At 36.9% G+C, this 24,628-nt stretch overlaps 1 protein-coding gene across 1 annotated transcript in view; it reads left to right on the forward strand.

Annotated features, from left to right (window-relative positions):
- The window catches only part of LOC131155210 (uncharacterized), a 90,873-nt gene extending 70,987 nt beyond the window's left edge, over positions 1-19,886 (forward strand). Inside the window, exons 3-5 of the mRNA XM_058108186.1 lie at positions 1,229-1,386; positions 12,285-12,351; positions 19,577-19,886. Of these exons, the coding sequence (XP_057964169.1) occupies positions 1,229-1,386; positions 12,285-12,351; positions 19,577-19,675 (324 nt within the window). The 3' untranslated portion in view covers positions 19,676-19,886. The remainder of the gene's footprint in view (positions 1-1,228; positions 1,387-12,284; positions 12,352-19,576) is intronic.
- The last annotated feature ends 4,742 nt before the right edge of the window (positions 19,887-24,628 follow it).

A 24,628-nucleotide genomic window follows, 5' to 3' on the forward strand; every position in this document is an offset into this window, starting at 1 on the left:
TCTATGTTGTGTGGTTAAGCTTTCACCTGGGATAACTTTGCAATCCTTACACGATAAACCATCTACCCTCTTAGTTCAGAGAAAATATATTTGACTTTATTTTGTCCACTTTTGAAGGTTATTAAGTGTTCTCTCTTCTTAAAGCAAGTATTCTTGTAATAAAATCATATGACATGGCGAAGTCTAAGATCATCTCCCTAGACTCATTTTTGTCTCCATATCCATAGCCTCCATGTATCCTCTCATAACCTTTATTATCCCTTCCAACCTGTCCATTCAGATTTGCTTCTACGAATATTTTCTTAGTCTTCGATATGCCTTGTATAATACTATCCATATCTTCCCAACATTGCCTCTTAAGGTTTTCTGCTAAGCCTACTTACTTAAGGAGCATAAGCACTAATGATATTTATTATCTCTTGGCCTAAAACTATCTTAATTTTTATAATTCTATCCCCTACTCTTTTGACATCTACAATGCTATCTTTTAAGTTTTTATCTACAATAATTCCTTCCCCATATTTTGTTTTTCTTTTCTAGTGTACCAAAGTTTAAATCCTGATCTTTCAATTTCTCTAGCTTTCTCCCTTACCCGCTTAATTTCTTGAAGGCAGATTATATTAATTTTTCTTTTAATCATTGCGTCCATAATTTCCATGCTTTTACCCACAACTCTACAAGTGTCCCTATATTCCAAGTTGCTAATCTAATCCTAGTCTCCTGAACTAACTTCTTTACTGGCCAATGTCTAGAATGATGCGGGAAACTTCGTATATTTGACACTGTACCTAGGCGTTGACATGGTGCATCGCTTCAGGGCAACTTACCCACGCCCAGTTTTTGCTATACCTGGGTGGTATAAGTGCTATGCGTTGCTCGTAGGAGATGCCCCGGAGAATAATCTGTTAGCATTCATATCATAATGATCTGACAAGTTTTACGCTAGCTGTCAACTGCCTAATACAACCCTCCTCCTTTACCTATGCTTGGGAACGACTATGTGTGAAAATATTAGTACATTAAGTGCATCAGAGGCGGAGATGCATTAGCTAGTTTTGCATATAAGAAAAATCAATTTTTTTAAAATTTGTTTTTCTATGTTTCTTGATTGCTTTAACTTAACAGAGTGATAGGTTCATCTCTGCAGTTATTCATTCTCTTCTTTACTTTTTACCGTTGTCATTATTAACACTTCATCTTATTTTATATTATTCTTTCACAAATACAGCTTTCCAAAGCAGCACGGGAGGTGTCAAAATTTGCAACTGTAGCATTAGTAGATGTTGATTCAGAAGACATTCAAGTTTATGTCAAGTACTTTGATGTCACTCTCACACCTGCAACAGTTTTTTTCTTCAACGCTCATCACATGAAGATGGATTCAGGGTTTGAATCTTTTTTTCTGAAATTAGTATTGTGTGTTGGGTTTCTGTTTTCGTCTTATAGTGCCTTCTTTGTTCTTCTGTTTATTGTTTTAATTCGTTGCAGAAACATGATCTGCTCTGCTGTATTGTTACTATAGCTCTGATAGTACATGGTTTATTATTTACATTGTGTACTGTCTGGTTCAGCTGTTAATATAATTCTTGCCATTAATATAATTTTTTTTCTTATTAAGAAAACAATTGTCTGGTGTTCAGCACACCCTATTATCAAAAGTAGTCAGCATGAACAGATGATTCTAAGGAAGTCCTCTGTTTGGCATCCTTCTCCTCTTCTTCTTCGTTAATTGCAGCACTTTGCAACATCGTAATCTTTAGGAATACAATAAATTTATTGCGTAATAATTTTTTAATTATGCATAATTTATTATTTGTTTATTAGATTATGCAAACTTGCCCAGTGTTAATTTGTGCGATCATGGTTTTAAAACCCGGATCAGCGACCAGCCTGGCGAGCTCATAAGGCTGTCAGACCAGTGGGTCAACCACTTAACCTGGTGGTTGGAGACTTGGAGCAGCGACATCATCATAAAATGTGACATAATTTTAATATTATATACATTTATGTTTAAATAAAAATAATTTAAAAATAATAATTTAGTGGTTTTTGTAAAAAAAATAAAAAATAAGACATCTAAGCCATATGAAGAATTATTTAAATATATTATATTCTCCATTTAACTTAAACTGAAGGTTGGCCCCTTGGTAGTATGCCCTTTATTGGAACTGAAGGACCAGGGTTCAATTTCTGCCTGCGCCCAATCCTTGGCAATTTTGCTACCAGCTCAACTGGGCTGGCCCACTGGATGTGGCCAGGTTGGACCAGTTTGCACTGAGTTGGCTGATCTGAACTGGTTTGTTTCAATGTGGTTCTTGTCCTGTGTCCACACCGGCCAAGCCACAGGATCCATCGAAACCAGTCCAGCTGCCTGGTGTGGTCTGGTTTTTAAAATCATGGTATGAATACTGGAAATGACTTGGTTGATTGGAGTTGCAGTAGTTCATCTGGGTCTTCTGTAAAGTTCAGCAACCTTGTGGTATTGGCCCTTCACTTCATCTGAGTCTGGACATAGTTTCTTTTCCTATTTTATTTTTTCAAATCCTTTCTATCTTCTAATGGATGTTTACTGATCTAGCCATGACAGCAGCCCTCTTCCACCGGGTACACAAAGACTTCAGACCTTACCAAACACACCTGAACCATTACTATTCTGAACTTTCTTCTGCCCTGTAGGAGTGTATTCATCATTAACCCTAGCCTACAATAATGAAGTGCTCGAATTCTTCTCCTCCAACTGGCAAACAGACCTATTGAGGCTACAAGAATGAATGCTTCCAAAAATGATCCTTGACCCCTGTGCTGTACCTGCGCTCCTTTCCCCTTACTAACCCTATTCACATGCCCGGCATTCTTGTATATAATAAATAGAACCTTGAGCCTCATTAAGACGTCCATCAAATTACAAAGCAAATTGGGCTCATTCCTCTAAAAGCCTCCACTTTATTAACTTTATTGTCAGATTAAAGGAGATGATGTGGGGGATAAGATTAGTGGGAAGGGAAGGGTGTGTGAAAATGCTAGTTGTAATAAGGTTTATGGCCGTAGGCAGTTTCGGGAGGCTGATGTGGTTAAGCAAAATATTCTGATTCCAAGCTAGGTGATTCTGATGGGGGAATGAAAAAAATCTTAAGAATTTCTGAAGGGAGATTCTGTATTGTGGAATCTCTGAGTGGTCAGAAGGGGGATAGAGATGTGTCAGTTATCAAAGGGAGGGAGAAGGAAAAAAGGGGTGATGTATCAGAGAGTGATAGTTATGATGCTAGTCGGTTTGATTGCTATGCTGGTTTGCTCCTGGACAAATTTTGGGAATAATATGGCTATGGTTCTGATTAATCTTTTTAAAAGTGGTTTGATGGGTATTAATTTAGATAGAGGGTTTTTATCCACATTTGTAAATTTAATGGGGGTGCATTACTTAAAGTTGGCCCATTTTTTTATTTATGTTTTCCTTTAGGTGGTAATCCTAGTTCCTAGGGCTGAGTCATTTTGGAATCTAGTTGTTGAGTATGTAGCTAGGAAATTGGATGCATGAAGAGGGACATTATTTTTAACTTGAATGGGTGTATTCCTTTGAGCCATGCCTATCTGTCTTCTTCTACTTTTAATTTGTTGTCAGGTCTGACTGTTGCTCTAAAGTTAAAGAAGTTGATGAGAGAACTTGAATGGGTGTATTCCTTCGAGCCATGCCTCTTCTTCTACCTTTAATTTGTTGTCAGGTCTGACAATTGCTCTAAAGTTAAAGAAGTTGATGAGAGATTTTGAACAAGGGGTGGGTGAGGATGAGAAGGACAATTTGGTTAGTTGGGATAGGGGTTGTAAGCTAAGGTGTGTGGTTGGTTTAGGGCTGGGAAGTCTAGTTTCCAAGTACATTGTCCTGGTGGGTAAAAGGGCATGAAGTTGTTCTTTTGAGCTTTAATCCCCAGTGATTCCCTTGTGAAATAGGGTGATCGGCAGCAAATATGATCTCCCTGGAAGTTTTTTTCTCTGATTTTTCATCTTTTTTTTTTGTTTCTGGGAAGATCTTCAGATTGGGGTGAATCCTTTTTGCATTCTTTACTGGTGTATCCTTGTTTTTATTGTTTTTCAAATAGCCATAATCCTCCAATATAATTTCTTGGTTTTTGAGGGGGATATCTTTTCCTAGAATTTTTATTTCTGGAGGAAGCTAATTGAGGGGGAAGCAACTGATCTTGCCCAACTTTACAGATGATTCTTTTATTCTTTTTCGTTGTGATCATAGAGTTTAGGCTTTGGATGGTTCAAGAGAGTTTTCCTGTAGATATTTTTTTGATCATATTTCCAGTGACTACTGGTTGACACTTGGCAGTTTCCTTTGCAGTCCACAGTCTGGAAAGGTTAAACTCCATCCAAAATAAAGGCTTTTATTTGGTCTGCTGTTCTTCATCAGATCAAATGATTGGCTTCAGGTTTGAAGGCCTTCGAAAGCTTTGCCACCTGATGCTTGTAGTCTTTGTTTCCAAAGCGGTGAAATGAATTCACATTTGTTTCTGCATTGTCCTTTTTCTTGGAGCATTTGAAGCAGGCATTTTGGAAATTTTTTTTTCCCTTTCAAAGATTTAATTGTGATTTGGAGGTTAAAAGGAAGCGAAAAATGCTTTGGAAGTTTATTAGTTGTGTGATGTATTTGGTTGCAATGTAACTAGTGTTGATGCCTGATTTCATGTGGAGTAAGGTTCTTTGTTTGTCGTCTTAATGGTGGTCAGTTGTAAGCGTGGTAAGATTGAAGCACATTGTTATTTTAATTGTATTCTTTATTTTGTTATAATTAGTATTATTATTTTTGCTCCTTTGAATTGCTCGTTTCTTCTATTAATTTTGTTTTTTAATCTAAAAGATAACACTGCATTTGAGCAGAGTGGCCCACCCAAAAAATATATCATAGCAGATCTAGAAGAGAAAAATGCAGATTAGTATTAAAAATGACCCATTTGACTTCTTTTAATAAATAAATGCAGTCATCTCTAGATAACACTGTAGGAACTAGGGGAGCTCAGTGGAAGATTCAGTCATCTTGTTCAAGTGGGCTTTGCTGGAAATGTTGATTTTCTGGAATTGGGTTCTCCTCCTCCCATTTTAGTCAGATGAAATTACATGCCCCACCTTCAATTGTAATCTTGTTTTCGTTTTCCCTTGGTGTTCTGGTTGGGCTATAGTACTTTGCTTTCTCTGTTTGTTTGGAGGAAGCATCTTCCTCATATATATGCTTTCTCTTAATCTGCTCTTCTTTCATAATAAATCTTTATATCCAAAAATTTTATAAAAGATGTAAAAAAGGCAGTCAAGTTGGTTGTCTTGTGAAGATTTAAGGTTTTTTTTTTTTTTCTGTACCATAAAGAAAGAGTATGTCTCTAGAATGAGGTTGGGAGAGGAGGTCTTTAGAAGATTGAAGGAGTTTTTTTATAAGGGGCGCTATCTGTCGAGCAACAGGGCTCATTTAGGTTCCGTGTTGCAGTAATAACCATTTAAAAGTGGCAAAAGCCATCCTACATGTGCAAAACCTCTTAAATAAGAGGTGGTTGAGAAGTTCTCCTTGTAAGTACTTGTTTAGAGCTCAGCAAAACTGCACTTAATTGTATGTACGTACTTGATATAAGTAATTTTTTGTAAAGTTAGAGAAGAAGGAGAGAAGAAGAAAAGAACAGAAAAAGAAAAGAAAAGAAAAAGAAGAAAGCAAAAGAAAAAAGGAGGTGGCAGTTTCCTGGAGACTTATGTACAGCTCCCGGTCTGCTGTCTTATATATTAATAATAAATAAAAGTATTGAGGACAAAAATACTCACACATGCATCCTATTTGCTGAAATAACCTATTCTCTTCTAACCATGGTCTTAAATTTCCACGAAATTGTCGAAATTTCCGTCGAAATTTCCGATTTCCATCACCTTTGAAATCGAAATGGCTGTCGATTTTAGTCTTGCATAATTTTCGTCGAAATCTCAACGAATCATCCGAAATTTATCGAAATCTTGAAATTTTAGCGAAACTTGTCGAAATTTTAACTATATGATGAAATTTCGTCAGAATTCAAATGAGAAATTTAGGAGTGAAGTGAAATTTCTATCTTAATTTATTTTATTCATTTTATCGAAACAAAAGATTATTACAAGTGCTTTTGAAATTATATGAAAAAATAAACTTATAGTAACATTTTATTTAACCATTCATGTCTAAACTATCATTATTTGTATACTAAATAATATTTAAACGATTTATGAATTTTATTTGTATTAACTGAATATGTTTAATGTACATCTTACAAATATGTTTGATACAAATACTATTTTACAAGTTTTCCACCTCCTACAAAACATAGATGTATTTAATTGTAATATATTAGTCCTAAAACTTATATTATTATGTTTGTTAGCCATTTCTAAAGTTTCACAAAGAATTCCATGCTTTATTACTAATTTCCGTTATTTTTTCAAATCGAATTCGAAATTGACATCGAAATTGAAATTTCCGTCAAAATTTCCGTACTTTTGGAGCTTCAAAATTTGAGTCGAAATCAAAATTTAAGACCTTGCTTCTAACACTCCCCCTCAAGCTGGAGGTGATAAATATCACCCAACCCTAGCTTGTCACAACCATTAGACAAGGTAGGCTTAAAAATAAAGGCTTTGTGAAAACATTACCTCACTGGCTACTGATCTACAGACTTTACATCCCTCACAAAATGACAATCAACCTCAATGTGCTTTAGCCTCTCATGGAATACTGTATTGCTAGCAATATAATGGCAGCTTGAGTAACACTGTGAAACATATCCATTGGCGTTGTTACCAAGCACCCCATCTTTGACGTAAGTGAATTTAGCCACATAAGCTTACTTATGTATGAGCCATAACTCGGTATTCGGCTTCAGCACTAGATTTGGCTAAAGTAGTTTGCTTCTTGCTACGTAAGGTAACAAGATTACTTCCTATGAATGTACAATATCCCGTAGTAGTCCTTCAATCATCAATTGAGCCAACCCAATTTGCATTAGAGTATCCTATGATCTCACTTTTTTTTAATTACATTTACATATCAAACCTTTTTGGGAGAGCATTTGAGATATCGCAAAATCCTACAAACAACATCCCGATGTGGTTGTTTGGGGTTTTCCACAAATTGACTCACCACTCCTACTGCAAAAGATATGTTAGATCTAGTGACAGTCAAGTAGATTGTCTTGCCAATGAACTTTATATATTGACACATGTCCTCAAATTCTGGTCCAACATTCCCAGATAGCTTCATGTTAGGATTCACAAGAGTATCAGTTGGTTTAGCTCCTAATGAACCAGTCTCACTTAGCAAGACCAAGGTATATTTTCGTTGAGATAGACTCAACCCTTTCCTACACCATACAATCTCAATATCAAGAAAGTAACATAGAGTACCCTAGTTCTTGATTGAAATTTAGCTTGAAGCCATAGCTTAAGATCTGCAGTCCCACTTTGGTCACTGCTAGTGATGATCATATCATCAACATAAACTACTACAAGTACCACACTTGTCTCTATTTACTGGACAAACACCGAATGATCAGAACAACACTGGATGAAGCCAAATGTAGAGACTGCCGCACTAAAATTTTCAAACCAGGCTTAAGAAGATTTCTTAAGACCATAAATAGCCTTATGCAACTTATATACTTTACGATCCTCCCCCTGAGCAACATACCCAAGAGGCTGCTCCATGTATACCTCTTCCTGCAATCTCTGTATAAAATGGCATTCCTCACATCTAATTGGTATAAGGGCCAATCAAAGTTACTTGCCAACAAGATCAACACGTGAGCAAAATTTAGTAAAGCGACAAGAGAGAAGGTCCCAAAATAATCAATACCTTATGTTTGGGCGTACCCCTTGGCAACCAATCGAGCCTTAAGCCGTTCAATAGAGCCGTCAGGAAGATATTTAATAATGTAGACTCAATTACACCTAACCAACTCCTTACCCAGAGGAAGATCCACCAAATCCTATGTCCCTTGAGTGGTCAAAGCATCAATTTCTACATCCATTGCATGCTTCCACCATGGTTGGAAGCGCTTCAAGATGCGAGGAAGGAATAGAAGCAGAGGAAATAGGCAAGGCAAAAGAATACATAGGAGTAGGAAGGTGAATAGCTAAAACATAACGAGTATTAGGATAAGTAACTAAGGACCGTGTACATGTTCGAGTACCATTTTGGTGTGCAATGGACAAATCCAAGTTACACTAGGATGGATCCCTAGAACCAAAAGTTGAAATAGTGATGGGTAGAAGAGGTAGCTGATGTCTGTGCTTGCGTTTCGTTGTTCATAAACCCTCAATTGTTTATTTTTGCCAGTATTTGATGGATTTGGAAGAGGAGAAAAAAATTTTTGGAGAGAGATAATAGAAGGAATGAAAGGATCAACACATGAGGGGGAATCAATAATCATTGATGGACTCAAAATAGATCCATCTAAGACACGAGGCATGATAGAACATAGGAGGGCATCATTTTGTGCTAGAAACAAGCTGTAAGAAGAGCATTAGTCTGAAAAGTTTTAGAAACATGCATAAGAAGGAGAGAGCATACTATGTCAAATACAACAACAACAACAACAACCAACATTTTCCTCTATTAGGCAAAGGGCTATTAAATCCTTCCTCACAACCTTATTCCAAGTTATTTTAGGTCCACCCCTACCCATTTTCATGCCAGAAATAATAACTTACTCAATTTTATAGGTGCTATACCGGGTCTGTGTTTCAAATGCCCAAACCATCTAAGTCACCCCTTCCTTATCTCGTCTTCGACTAATGCTATGCCTAAATTCTTGTGTATATACTTGTTTCTTATTTTATCTTTTATTGTTATACCAATCATCCACCTTATCATTCGCATTTCAACAACTTTTACTTTTTGTACATGTTGTTTCTTAGTTGCCCAACATTTTGAACCATAAAGCATAGCTTGCCTTATATCTATCTTACGAAACTTTCCTTTTAATTTTAAGGGTATTCTACAGTCACACAACACGGTTGACGCACTTCTCCATTTTACCCAACTTGTTTTAATTCTATGTATTACATTTTCCTTAATTTCTCCTTTCACTTGCATAATAGATCCAAGATATTGAAATCTATTTGTGCTATTAATTTCTTGATTATCAAGTTTAATCTTCTCTCCACTACTATTCCTTACATTTTTGAAATTACATTTCATATATTCTGTTTTATTCCTACTTGTTCTAAAACTTTTAGACTCTAATGTGGTTCTTCAAAGTTTTAACTTAGATTCCACTCTGCTTCTCCTATCATCAATCAACACAATGTCATCTGCAAACAACATGCACTTAGGGATTTCATTTGGCCAAATAAATGTCAATTTTTTGTTTTAGCTACTCCATTTTACTGAGGGTTATGTATACATGATTTTAAATGAATAATCCCTTTGGCCTAGAAAAAAGATTCAAGCTTATTTTGAACAAATTCAAGTGCATTATTAGATTGAAAAATTTGAATACCAATGCCAAACTGAGTTTTTGTTTCCTAGTAGAACAAAAAGATTCAAGCTTATTTTGAACAAATTCAAGTGCTTTATTAGATTGAAAAATTTGAATACCAATGCCAAGCTGAGTTTTTGTTTCTTAGTAGAATTGTGTAAATACATTGAAAAACTAGAACTATGTTTTAACAAAAAAATCTATGTCATACATAGAAAATCATCCTCAAAGGAAACAAAATAATGATGAATAGTTAGATTCTTGACTCCATATGAGACTCCAAATATTTGAATGAATAAGATAAATAATGATTTATTGCGAGACTCGATTCTAGATAGAAAATAAGTCCTAACATGCTTTCCCAACTAACACATTGTACACCAAAAGCGAGAAACATACTTTAGATTGGAAAAATTTGTAGTTTTTAAAGGGATGGATGACCCAAACGAGCATGCCACTAATCAAGAAAAACACCATGAGTAGAAATTGAGGAAGTGGTATGACAAGAATTGGATCAAACGCCATCACCACTGAAATAGTACAAGCCATCCTTCTCAAATCCTCCACCAATCCTCTTCTTTGTTTGGAGATCCTAAATAACACAATGAGAAGGAAAGAAGGTCACAAAATTGTTGTGACGTTTTGTTAGTTGTCTAATTGATAATAGGTTCAAGGGAAATTTAGGCACATATAAGATAGAGGAAAGAAGCATATATGGAAACGAGAGAATATTGCCACAATCAGAAATTGGTGTTACTGAACCATCAACAGGAGTAATCTTAGAGTGTAAAGTAGTGGGTTTCAAAGATTGAAATAAATTACGTCTACCTATCATATGGGAGGAAGCACCAGAATCAATAACCCTGGGTGAAGACGATGAAGAGACAAGAAGCTCGATTGTACCTGAATGGGCCACAGTAGCATCAGATGTAGAAGAATGAGTTTGGAGTTGTTGAACCATGTGACAATATTGTTATGCTCTTTTTGGGACATGGTAGATGATGTACTTAAGTCCCCAGTGGACTGACTAGGTGCAGTTGGACTTTCAACAATGAAGTCACCCTTAGCAACTAACTTTTTAGCCCAAGTTGGTTTCATATGGAGATCCTAGCAGTGATCAGCAGTATGGTTTTGCTTGCAACAATGTGTGCAAATGCGAGAAAATTTCCATGAAAAGCTCCTAGTTTAGATACACTATCTCTACTTTCCAAACCCTGTCCTCGTCTTCCTATGCTTCCATTGCTATGGTTGGAGGTGGTGCTAAACATGGTTGAACTATCAAGGGATTGAGAGCCATCTTTGGTGATCTGTTGGATTCTACCATCTGCTTCATTCATGGATGATTTGGATTCTCTGGAAAGAATCCGATTCCAAATAGGTTGAATATCAGAACTCAACTCGGACAAAAACTTGGCAGCCAAAAATTTTGCCCTTTGCCTCTTAATCACGTCATTGTTAGAACTAACTGGTTGATCATTGATGGATGTTTAGTTCCTTCCACATACCCTTCAAAGTACTATAATACTCGCTAATGGACCTAATTTCTTTGTCATATTTGAAAAATTTCTCATATAGGTCAAAAGTACAAGTTTGGATTTTATCTTGAGAGAAGCTTTCACAAAGATCATTCCATGCAGCCTGGGCTGTTCTATGAAACATCATATTCACAGAAATTTGTGGCTCCATGCTATTCCACAAACACACAAGCTATATATCATTCTCTTTCATTCAATCTCCATAATCCTTTGAGTCTAGAAACGGAGGAGAATGCAACAAATACCTGAACTTCCCTTTTGCGTTAATATACATGGCCTGAGACCACAACAGTTAGTTGGAGGATCCTACCAATTTGATGGCTGTGATCTGTACATTAATAGTATCGCTCTTTTTGTAGAGACCGTCAAAACCACCCACTATGCACTACAACCATTGCACGCCAATGTTGGGAATGAATAACACATAAACTATGGAGAATCAGGCAGCCCACACAAGCACAATGGGCATTTAATAAAGGATTTCCTTGTGCTCTTTATGCTTCTACAGTATAACACTCTGACTTTCATCGTGCACTCTAAAGAATTTAGGTCTTGTAGAGAGAGAGGAGTTGAAATTAGTTTCTCTCAGGATATACATGTTCTTCTCCATTTTAAAATTGATTTTTCCTGGTGGGCCATTGGGCTGGTAAATAGAATTGATAAACTGGCAACAACATGCACAGTGAAAAGGAATTGGCAAAGATTATTGAACAATTTGAGGAGCTCAATCGGTTATGAAGTATGGGCTTTATAGTGGGGTTTCTGTAGTAAGTGATTAATTTTTTTATGTCTCAAGGTTGTCTGGACACTTTTGTGTTCCTTCCTTTATTGGTCAATTTTCTTTTGACATAAAATATGTTTTCACTGTTTCTGCCCTATAAACAACCCCTCTAAATGAAAGAGGTATAGTCGTTGTAAAATTTTATCAGTAGGATCAGCGCTTTTGAATTAACTTAGTCAATAAGAAATGAGATGTGGAGCACAGAGATTGAAGAAATTGTTGGATAAACAAAAATTTTGACAGAATTTGGCACTTGGAATCTCCTTTGGATTCTTTTTATGCGTGTGCAATATAATATTGTGAATTTCCTCATGCGCTTTATGCTTATACGGTATAACACTCTTGACTTTCATAATGCACCATAAAGAATTTAGGTCTTGTCCCTCATGCCATGATTCTTATATATTGAAACTTATCATATATATGCAGCAAATGTTTTTGAGAATCCGCAAGTTCTTATTTTCATTTTTTTCACTTGGCATGCAGGAGTGCAGATCACACTAAATGGGTGGGTGCATTTCATGGAAAACAGGACTTCATTGATGTCGTCGAGGTATGTTATTCCTGATTGTGCAGGAATTAGTGAGACCAGGATTGGCATTTATATAGATTATTGATCTGGCCATTTCCTGTTATATAAATTCCAAATTTTCTTTGAGGAGTTTGAATTTTGAATTACTTTTTTGAATCTCAGATTTCAAAATGGAATAAGTTGCTGTTAAATTTGGCCATAATAAAACGCATGCTAGAGTCTTTTTTGACCACTTTGATATAATCGTAGTGAATAAACTCTCAATATCATTGTAGTAGTAGTTGGGTCATCTTAATATTGCTCTAATAGTGGGCTTTTCAAGCTTTTAGATCTGGTGACGTTATGAATTTGGACACTCTTTTAACCTAGTGTCCTGTTTGAAGAGTTATTTGTTGGTTGTTCTCTTCTTGGTAACCCTTTACATTAAGAGTGACAGAATCTGGTGGTTGAGAAGGTTAGTAAGTCTGTTTGTTTGTTTTTTTAAAACTTTTATGCTTGGTACATTCATTACATTGGGAAGCCTTGTTAGTTGTTATATTGAGTGAACTCTATTGATCCATAGAAGGTAGCAGTTTGTTAAGTCTCTGATTTTTAAATGTTTGTCATCTCAAATGTTTTAACTTCCAGTTAGAGTGGTCATTTTATTGCTGAGTTTCGAAAGGTTTTCTGTGATATGGATTAGGGTCTGGGAATACAAATTTGCAAGTTATATGCACATGTTGTGTTGCACAACAGAAGATGGCTTGGGGATTGCCAATGTTATTTCTGGGAATAAAGCTTTGTGTCTCTATTTATGAATTTTTTATAAAAAAGGTTTATATTTTTGAAATAGCTGTGGGTCTGGTAGAGCTTTAAACTCATTAGCGTTTTAATAAAGAAGGAATTTTGTGGAAATAATTACAAACTAATGGGCAGAGACTCTTAAAAATGCCCATGAATTTGTACATAGCAAATTTTGGTATTCACTATTTTTATTGTTTATGTTGCTTGGTTGGGATCTCAATCAAGTTTTAGGATATGCATAGACCACCAAACTCTGATGAAGGCAATACCATTTCTAGAAGGCCAATAATAAGAACATTTATTTTTATGATTATTTTCAGAGAAAAAGAACAATTGATAGAGGAGGTCTCCATTCAATCATTTTACTCGATAGTTGCATGCTTTGTTAATCATCTAATAGGTGCCAATTCCAATGACTATTTACTTCCCCTACCTCCCCACCCCAAATACCTCAACCCCCCTCCACCACATGCCCAAAAAAACAATAAAGAACGTAAAATGACAAAGAAAAGATAAGAAAAAATTCATCCTTGTTGGCTGTATTTAAAAAAAAAAAAATCCGTTTTGCAGTGCAATTTATTTTATTTGGTGGATGTGAGAGTTGCAATGGTCTCCTCCCCGACGTCTCCTTCCTTCAAGCTTGCAAGCATGTTGGTCTTCTTTGCTCTCCCTATTCTAAAGCCCTATCCCTAGGGACCTTTTTTTCCAACATTTTCCCGTCACTTTACCACCCATTCACAGAAATCGTTTCTCGTCACCTGTCGCTTCACAGTTCTATACTTGGTTACTGCATTGTGAATGATATTGCAGAAGCGTAATGGGCGGTCACTCAAACTTTAAAGTTGAAAGGAAGGTGTTCAATGTGAATTCTATCGATTTTTCAACATTTTGCATCTTGGAATTTGCAGGTAAGCATGTATCCTTCGTTGTGCTGAAGAAGAATGATTGTTTGGGTCTTGAGGATGTTGGGTGTATTAGGCAAAGGAAACCAAGGCCTTGAGGTGGGTCGAGGGGTTTTTGATCTCTGAGAAGAGGGAGGCTTATTCAGTTTGAAGCTTATCGAATGGCAGGGGCAGATGTCTGCGACTGAAGAAGGATATAATAGGAGGGAGGAGTCATGATGTGTGCATCCCTGAGGGAGATCAGATCACTGGGTAGTGAGCTTTCCTTGCTGCTTTTTGGACATGTTGATGGTTTGGAACAAAGCTGTAGATGCTGACAATGTCAAATTGCGATGCTCCAAGTGTGGTTCCATGAATATACAAAGGTCAGTGGAGATTAGCGATGGGGTAAGCATGTTGCAGAGGCTCTGGACAGGTGTCTCTTTTGCCGACGTGCTTAGAGTTGTTTCAGCAACAAAGTTGGTACATGCAAAGAGATGCGACTTCTGGTTCAATGCGACATACAGGCAAAGGAGGGTTTTCAAAGTTTAATCCCCCGGAGGGCCTAAAGGATTGGGTCACTATGGGCTTTTAGCTCAGATGTCCATTTCATATTGGCTAAAGAAATCTAAGCTTATATGGGTTGTAAAAAGGAGGTATTCTATTCTAAATGTGGCTGGACATTCAAGCCCACCTAACGTGAAGGCACATGGTAGAGCTGAAGAGGGAGATTTGGGAATTTTGAGCACGATGCATTGGATAAAAATGCTGGGCAAAGTTCTCAAACCATCAAGATTGGAGATAGATTAGTTACTAAGTGTCCATTAAATGCTGCTTCCTCGAACAGTAGGGTGGAAAACAATTTTTCATGAAGGGATTCTTGGCCTCTGAAGGAAATTAATCCAATTCTCCCCCTTGCGCTTAATTTCTACGGAGAAGTGGGTTATGTCAGAAGGGGATTTAGAAGATGGTTCATCTTTCAATTTGGATGACGATATTGAGCTGCATTTGTGAGTCTGAGAAGGAACTGCTGGTCGACCAACTGAGAGCTGATTTTGAACTTGCAGAGCAGGGTGGCTTGTTAAAAATTTTTGAAGGGAAGATCATAGATGAGCAAGAGGAGGGTTTGGGTCAGAATGTAATGCTATAAAAGAAAATGCAGCAGCTGGCTGCTGGAGAAAGAGTGTCAACATTTGAATTCTGAATTTGCAAAAGCAGGTAAAGCTGTTTTTAGTCACAGTGTTGACCAGATGATAGCTTTACATGGTGAGGGGTCTTTGCCTTCTGACCCTGAGCTTAATATCATTCAAGTGGACAACTCAGCTGTACCTTCTTTTGGTGTCCGCCCCCCCCGGGGGGTGGGGTTGATTTAATTCTGTAAAGACAGACTTTCAAATGGAGGATCTGTGTTCCTTTAAAACTAATAAAGGTATCCTTCCCCTCCCTGCCTAGAGCTTTTTCTCTTTTGATACTTATTGCCGAAGGGAGACCTATGGGTTTAGCTGTTGGGGGGAGGTGAGAGAGACTGTACAGACCCAAAAAAATCCTTGGGGATCTAGGCCTGAAATTTGTAGAGCCCTAAGTTAATGAGGTGAGGTTGGGTTTAAGCCCTAGAAATTTTGTGAGGAAGAAGAAGAAAATTAAGAATGAGTTAAAAAATCTGGCTTCGTCGATTAATTATAAGGGTTGTAAGGGGACTGGGAAGGGTGGTAAGCATTTTAAGATATGAAGATTACTAGTTGGAATGTGCGAGGTAGGGGTGTTTGGAAGAGGAGTCTCGGGTTTGGGGGGGGGGGGGGTGTTAGGAGTATTTTGGATGGTCGTTGTAGGAATTGGGGCTTTCTACACTCTCGGGGCACTTAGGGGGTATCTTGTTACTTGGGAATTTGGTAGGGTTTTTTTCCCTCTGTTTTAGTTGAAGTGGGAGGGAGGGGTTAGTGGTGGGTTTCCTCCGTACCCCTTTGGACCAACCCTTAGGAGTTCTTTTTGGGATGAGCTTTACTCTGTTTATGGATTTTGCTCCCCTATGTGGATCATGGGTGGTGGTTTTAATGCAATGAGGTTTCCGGGGGAGAAAAGCTGGGGGGGGGGGGGGGGGGAGGAGGTGGGGATTGATTAACTGCTTTCATGCAGCAGTTTGACTTGCTTATTGGGGAGTGTGGTTTGAGAGATCACCCTTTGGGGAATGCTACTTTTACTTGCTCTATTGAGGGAGAGGGGGCTAGGGTGGTGGCTATAGGTTCTTGTTTTGTAGTGAGTAGGAGGACGAATTTTATAATCTCTCCCAAACTGTTCTCCTGAGCCCTGCTTCTAATCATTTCCCTATTATGTTGGAATCTAGTAGGTTGTCTTGGGCTCCTACTCATTTTAGGTTTGAGAATATTTGGTTGGATCATGCGACTTTCAAGCCGTTGGTGAGGAGCTCCTTTGGAGAGGACATGAAGATGGGATGGGAAGGGTTTGGATTTACGAGGAAATTGAAGCTTATAAAGGAGAAATTAAAAGATTGGAATAAGGAGGGTGTTTGGTGATGCTAGAATTAGAAAATCCAACATCCTAGGTGTGTTGGACTCTTTGGATAGGAAGGAAGAGGAGGTCAATCTCTCGGAAAGTGAGGAGGCAAAAAAGATTTTTTTGAAGAATGAGTTGAAAGGGGTGCTTTTTGAGGAGATGAGGAGTTGGAGGCGAAAGACCCAATTTAAATGGGTCAAAGATGGTGATTGTAATTCTAGTTTCTTTCACAGGTTAGCAAATGTGAAAATGAGAAAGAATTTGATTAGGGAGTAGGATGGTGGGGGGGGGGGGGGGGGAGAGGAAGGATTATTATTGACCCTTGTCAGATCACCTCTAAGATCACTAATTTCTATTATTAACCTGTATACTGAGGAGGCTGTTCGTAGACTGATGATTAAGGGGTTAGAGTGGACTCCCATTTTTGGAGATTCAATTCGATGATTAGTGAGACCTTTTGATGAGGAGGAAATGAGGGGGGTAGTTTTTAGGATGAAGAGGGATAAGGCTCTGGGTTCGGATTGCTTTAATATATATATATATATATATATATATATATATATTTCATATTTTCTGTGATGTAATTAAGGGATGTTTTTTTAAAGTCTACTGAATTTATGGGAATGGGATTTTGAGCAAGAGTATTTTTTCCAATTTGATTGCTTTGGTGCCTAAGAAGTCTAGATCTATTAAGATAGAGGACTTTAGACCTATTTCTAGTGTATATGAGATTAACGCCAAAGTAGTGGCTAATAGGTTGAGTGCGGTGCTTGATAAGACTATGTCTAGTGTTTAAAGTGCGATTTTTGGGGAGGAGGGGGGGGGGGGGGTTAAAAATTGTGGATGCTATTTTGGTGGCTAATGAGGGTGTGGAGGATATTCGTAGGAGAAAGAATAGTTTTCATTTTCAGATTGGATTTTGAGAAAGCTTATGACATTGTTGGAGTTTCTTGGATAAAATCTTTGTGAGAAAGGGGTTTTTTGGTGAGCAAAGGCATTGGTGGATAAGGGACTATCTGTCTAATGTGTGGTTCGTGGTAATTGTGAATGGTGAACCTAAATCTTGGTTTAGTGCCTTGAGATGTATTAGACAAGGAGACCCACTTTACCCTTTTTGTTTGTCCTAGTAGCTGACGTTTTGAGTATAGTGGTGGATAGGGCAGTGGATCGCGTGTTGTTGGGTTGGTAGTGGAGAGAGAGGGAGTGGTGGTTTTTCATCTTCAGTTTGCTGATGATACCATTTTATTTTTAGATGCTTATAGCTAGTTTTATATGAGAATTTTGGGTGTTTCTCCATGTGTTTAAGAGGATTCAGGGGCTTAAAATCAACATGGGGCAAAGTGGTTTAGCAACTATTAATGTTCCTATTAAGCGTGCTAGTGAGTGATCATCTGATGTGGGGTGTAGTTTTATTGGATTAGCCTTTGACTTATTTAGGGGTCCCTTTGGAGGGTAACCCTAAATCTATGTACTTTTGGATGTTGGTAGTGGAAAGGATGGTGAGGCGTTTAGATGGCTGGCAGGGGCCTTCTTTCTCTCTTGGGGATAGAATCACTAATATTCAGGCTTTTCTGTCTAGTATCCTGTTATATTATTTGTCTATTTTTAAGATTCTGGTGGGGATTTCTAGTTAGATTGCGAGAATTATGAGAGATTTCTTGTGGTCTAGAGTCAAGGGTCATAGGGACCATGTAGTGAGTTGGGGAGAGGTGTGCAGGTCTAAATTGGAGGGTGGGCTAAGGGTCTTGTAAAGTTGGTGTCTGAAAACACCAATTAGCTAAATGGCTTTGGCGTTTTCTCCTAGAAGATTCTTCCCTTTGGCGTGGAGTTAGAAATAAGTTTGGGTTGAGTGAAAATGGGTGGGATACAAGTGCTAGTTTAAGATGTTCTTTGTAAAGTCCATGGAGATCTATTTCTTATATTTATCCCTTATTCACTCCTCCCACCAAATTTGAGGTGGGGATGGGGGTTCTTAAATTCATTTTTGGATAGACCCTTGGTTAAGGAATGGTGTCTTATCCACAACTTTTTCTTGTCTCTTCTGATTGAGCTCAGGGTAGAATAGTGTTATTTCTTTCTTTGCTGGTGATTCGGTTAGTCCTTTGGCTTCTAGGAATTTTCATTTTAGAAGATCTCTTAACAATAGAAAGTTGGTGGAGCTATATTCCTTATTGACTTTATTGAATAATTGTCATATTTCTTCGAGAAGGGATGTCCTTATAAGTTCTTGACTCGTTCCAATTTCCCATTTTCCCCTTTGGAAGGCTAAAGTACCCCCCAAAATTATGGCTTTTATTTGGTTGGTCATGCTTAATAGAATCAATACCAATAACCTGTTGCAGATCAGGAGACCTTTGAAGGCTCTTTCTCCAGATGTTTGTGTGCTCTGTTATAACAATTTTGATACAGCATCTTATCATTTTTTGTATTGTGATTTCACTTGGAGGGCTTGGAACAAGTTATTTGATAGTTTGGGAGATAGTTGGGTTTGTCATGTATTAGTGGAGGAATTTTTGGATACTTCATTGTGGGTTTTAGGAGGAGGAAGGATAGGGCTGTATTATGGAAATGTGGTATCTTTGTAGTGTTCTGGGGGTTCTGGTTGGAGCATAATCCATGGACTTTTTCAGGGAAGAAGTTGAATTGGATGCCGGTTTGGGAAAATATTCACTATATGGCCTCTTTGTGATGTGCTGGGTTTAGGTTTTTTGGGGGAGTAAGCTTTCCAGAAGTTCAGTGAGATTGGAGGAATTTGTTGACTTGATTTTTCCTTTTCTTTCTTTGTTGTTATTTAGTTTTTTTCCTTTTTTTTTGGTAAATTCTTCTCCTATTAGTTAAATCTTGTCTTTTGCTATAAATTTTTTAGGATTTGGAAAAATGGGTGAAAACATTTGTTTTTTTTAAACCATAAACCATTTTTTGTATATTTTTCTTAGTTAGCTGAGAAAAAACTGGATTTAACCATGGATATCTGATAAATAATTTTGCATTATGTTTTGATAATTATAGTAAAATATATGTGTGTGTTGTGTGTGTGTATTGTGCATAAAATTCCTCTATTTTTCTTGCAGGCAATATTTAGAGGTGCTATGAAAGGCAAGTTGATTGTGAGTTGTCCACTGCCTCCTGAGCGAATACCCAAATTCCAGTTGTTGTACAAAGACCTGTAAAGCGAATTATGGCTTTTATCCTGATTCAGATCTTAGGATACAGTGTATAATAATTTGTAACTACCACATTTAAAGAACCCCTACACATTTGCATAGAATTGACATGTAACTGAAAATTTTGATGGACTATTCCTAAATTCCACTATTTGGAATATCAGCTGATGTACTATAAATTGACCGTTTGAAATTAACTATTTTGATTTCTAGAGCATCTGCATGAATTCTTAAATATTTATCTTGTCTCAGCATCTTAAATACTGCTTTTCATCTGATATTGATCCAAGCTGTTGCAGAATTTGTTTATTATTAATGGAAGAAACATGAAACGCTTGGAATGAACCTCAAAAAACACACCAGAAAAGTGTTGAAACAGTTTCAAAATATCTGAGGTATCGTACATAATTTGAGGTTGCGTGACAAATATCCCAGTAAAAATAAGCACAACATTTCACTGGATAATATGCTGCGTGTCAATGAACTGTAATTGAGATAAATGATTGCAGTTGTAGAAGGAGCAAGTCCTTCACCCTCTTTAAGTTTTCAATCACAACTAGGGGTGTTGGGTAGCCATTTTCTGTTTGGTCAGTTATCTTTAGCTGTAAAAGCATTCCTATTCACAAAAGGAAAGAGAAAGGAGCTTCATTTTAAAGATAGTGGTTAGCTGGTGTTTTGGTTCTGTAGCCTGAGGTGATGTTTGGCTGTTTGGGGGTGATTTCAATATTATTCGAGTCTCTAAGTCATTTTTTTTTTAAAGGGGTGTGAGGAGCTTTGATTTTTTGATCTCAGTTGATCTTGGGGACATATCTCTTTGTAATGGTCTGTTGGATGGCATCAGTGGATAAAGAGGCCTCAATTCCCAAATCTTGCTCAAGAAGTTTTGCATAGGTTTGTAATGCTTATTATTACCTGGTGCTGTTAGATTTGAGAATTTCTGACGAACTCATGAATGAATGTTGATTTGAAGGAAAGAAAGTGTGCAACTGAAAAAATCGTGCAGAATGCACATTTTAAAGGATTACGTGGTATGATTGGATTGAATAAGCCCTTCTTGGAATAAATATTTAGCCCCTTGAACCTTTGGGTACTGTTGTGTTCAATATTTGTTCAATTATTACTCTTTCGGGACTAATGTTGAGACTTGGTGGAAGTGCTTTCAGATTCTGGGTTGGGAAGGTTTTAAATTCATGAAAAGGCTGAAGTTTGTGAAGCGTAAGTTGAAAATTTGGAACAAAAAAACTCTTGGTTATCAAAAAGAAAGGAAAATTGATATTCCACTGGGGTATGGCTTGTTGGATGATGAAGAGAGGGCTAGAATTCAGTCAAGCAATTATTTGAAGGATATTTTTGTGAGGAAGGATATTAGATAGAGAGAATTGTCCATACTAAATGGAATAAGGAGGGAGATTGTTTTTCTCAATTGTTTTATTGAGTTACTAAAGGGAAAAGATGGAGGAGTTTCATTAAGGAGCCAGACGACCTTAGTGTTTTGTTAAGAGATCACTGGCAACTTAGATGAGAAGATCACTTTATTTTACGAAGATTTATCCAGGAGAACTTTTTGACATTAAAGAGGTCAAAGAAAATGTGTTGGAGATGGAGAGAAATAAGGTTCTAGGTCTTTATGGTTTCTCTCCTCTCCACCCCTTCTATCCCAACAAAAAAGGGTGATGGTGAGATTCTTTGGTGAATTTCATTGTAATAGGGTGTTTGGGAGGAGTTTGAATCCTACTTTTATTGTCCTTATTTCAAAGAAATATATCTCTTATAAGGCAGAGACTATAGGCTCATTAATTTGGTATTTAGTCTATATATTTTATAAAATCTCGAACAAGGTGTTAACTGAGAGTTTTAGACTAGTGTAGAATGGTTTTATTAAGGATGGGTTGGTTATTGGTTCTTAATGCTGTGGTGGTAAGTGATGCTTAGAGAAGGGCAATAGAGGTGTTCCTTGTAAATTGAACTTTGAAAAAGCTTACAGTCGGGCATGTTGGGATATGTTGGATAATTTGTTGTTAGAAGGGTTTTGGTGGAAATGGGTCAAAATTGCTTCTATTATGCGAACAAGTGTGATTTTGTTTATGGACAGCCTAATGAATAGCTTATAGCCTCTCTTGGGCTGCCTGCAGGGGGACCGTCTTTGTCCTTTCTTGTTTACAAAGGTGATTTGAGTGGAATGAGTTAACAAGCTTAATTAGGGGCAAGGCATGATTATGGGTTTCAAGTTTAGCAGGAGTAGTGTGGAATTGTCCTATGTTCAGTTTGTAGATACAACTTTTTCTTGGAGGATGCTGTTGTGACTTGTGAGATTTTAAAAGTGCTTTTACTTTTCATAATTTTTTGAGAAAATTTTGGACTTTAAATTAGAATGGCTTAGTGTGATAGAGTTTGATATGGTTCGTGCGATTGGGAAGTGAAGTTCTTTGGCGGGTTGTTCATTTTTTTATGTTGGCCCGCCCTTTGATCTTCCTTTGCTTTAAACCATACAATGCTTTATTTAGTCTATAAACATGTTTGGGATACTTATGGTTTTCAAAACCTGTGGGTTGTTTTACATATACCTCTTCACTTACGTAGTCATTTAAAAATGTGCTTTTGACATTCATTTGATATAGTTTGAAATCTTTAAAAGTAGCATAAGTTAACAAACATACGAATGACTTCCATTCTCGCTACATGTGTAAAGGTTTCCTAAAAGTCTATTCCTTCTTCCTAGTTATATCCCTAAGCTACTAGTCTTGCCTTATTTCTAACAACTATCACATGTTCATCTTTCTTGTTATTATATATCCATTTTGCTCCAATAACTGTCTTATCCTCAGGTCTAAGAATTAATGTCCATACTTTATTTCTCTCAAACTGGTTTAACTCTTCTTGCATGGACATCACCCAAGATTCATTCTCGATTGCTTCACTCACATTCTTAGGTTCTTCTTGAGATAGGAATGCACAATGACTAATTGTATTTCTAAGTGAGGATTGTGTGACTACTCCATATGATGGTTCACCTATTATTTGATCAATGAGGTGATTCCTTATGTACTTTCATCCTCAAGTTAGTTGATTAATCTCATTTTCAATTTGATTGTTTTCAGCAAATGGCTCCTTAATTTCATTTCTCTTATCTGAATCATTTTCATTAGACAAGTTTTCAAACTCCTTATTTATCTCAATTTCATCCTCATTAGTCTTTTTAGAGAAAAGATTTAACTCATCTAATACTACATGGATAGATTCTACTACAGTTAATGATCATTTACTATATACGCTGTAGGCTTTACTATCTAAGGCATACCTTAGAAAGATACCTTCATCCGATTTCATATCAAACTTTCCTAAGTGGTCTTCGTGAGCCATCGGACACAGATTTGCAATTTCATCATCACTAGATTCAAATTTTGAACTATTGGTACTGTGAGTATCCCAACCAACCTTTAGTGTATTCTTCTTCTTCTTAGACGCTTTCTTCAGTTGGGGACAATCTGACTTGATATGACCAACTTCTCTATAGTTATAACACGTAGGAAGATCATCCTTTTGCTTCCTTCTGTTTGACTTCCCCTTTTCTGTTTTTGAGCCCTTGGATTTTCTGGTGTATTTCTTGTTCTTTCTCATGAACTTTCCAAATTTCTTAGTGAGAATAGCCATGTTATCATCTGATTCTGAATCACTTCCTTCACTGGAACTGTTAGATGATGCCTTAAGTGCTGTAAATTTTTTTGCTTTATTTTGCTCATTCTTCCTTTCAATTATTGCTGGTTCATAAGTAATGAGTGATCCGATCAGTTCATCAACTGACATCTCCTTCAGATTCCTTCCTTCTGCTATTGCAGTAGCCTTAGCTTCCTAAATTGGCGGTAATCCCCTAAGTATTTTCCTGATCAACTTATAAGTAGGGTAAGATTTATCAAGAGCATTTAAAGAATTCGTAATGTGTGTGAATCTAGTGTATATGGATTAAATAGATTTATCAGCAGCCATTTTAAATGTCTTATATTCACTAGAAGCATGTCTATCCTACTATCTTTTACTTAGTACCTTTATATGTGACTTCTAATTTTTACCAAATCTCTTTAGCAGTGTTACAAGCCATCACCCTATTAAACTCATTTACATCTAGTGCACAGAATAGCAAGTTCATTACAGTAGCATTTATTTGCACAGATTTCTAGTCTTCCTTTGTATACTCATCTTCAGTCTTAGGAACATTTACCTTGTCAACTACTTTCATAGGAACGTGATATCCTTTAGATACAATTTTCCACACTTTCCAATCAACATTTAAAATATATATACTCATTCTTCTTTTCCAGTAGGTGTAATTTACACTGCAAAAAAATAGGTGGTCTAGTAGACGAGTGTCCCTCACCGAATGGGGTTACACTAATGTGTGCCATGTGATCTTTTTACAAAAATAACGGTTAAGTGTATGTAACCTCGCTCTGATATCAAATGTGAATTACAGTGTTATCCTAAGAGGGGAGGGGGTGAATTGGGTATTTTTAAAAGATTATGACCTTTAAGATCTAATTTCAAAAAACCTTTAACTACAAATTTTTAGGTTAGCTAACAACGAGGTTAATGTTTCACTATTAATCAATCTAATATGTATCTTTGTCAAGCATACACTTTTACCCAATTACTTATAGTTGTAACAAGTGTTCAACACATACACAATACACAAGTAATTTAAATACAATGCGGAAATTAAAAAGGAGTTAAGGGTAAGAGAGATGCAAACACAGTTTTACAAGGTTCAGCCAACCCAGCCTACGTCCTCTCCTTGAGCAACCCACTTAAGGATTTCACTAAATCCTTGCTCCTTTAACTAGAGCGGAGCTTCCTTTACAATCCACTACTTACAAGAGGTACAATTTCCTCCTACTCCGTTGCTTACAAGAGATACAACTTTTTACTCAAATTCGGTTCATAGTCTGAACTGTGATTACAGTATTA

The sequence above is a fragment of the Malania oleifera genome, chromosome 5 (genome assembly GCF_029873635.1).
Source record: "Malania oleifera isolate guangnan ecotype guangnan chromosome 5, ASM2987363v1, whole genome shotgun sequence".
Taxonomy (NCBI): Eukaryota; Viridiplantae; Streptophyta; class Magnoliopsida; order Santalales; family Ximeniaceae; genus Malania; species Malania oleifera.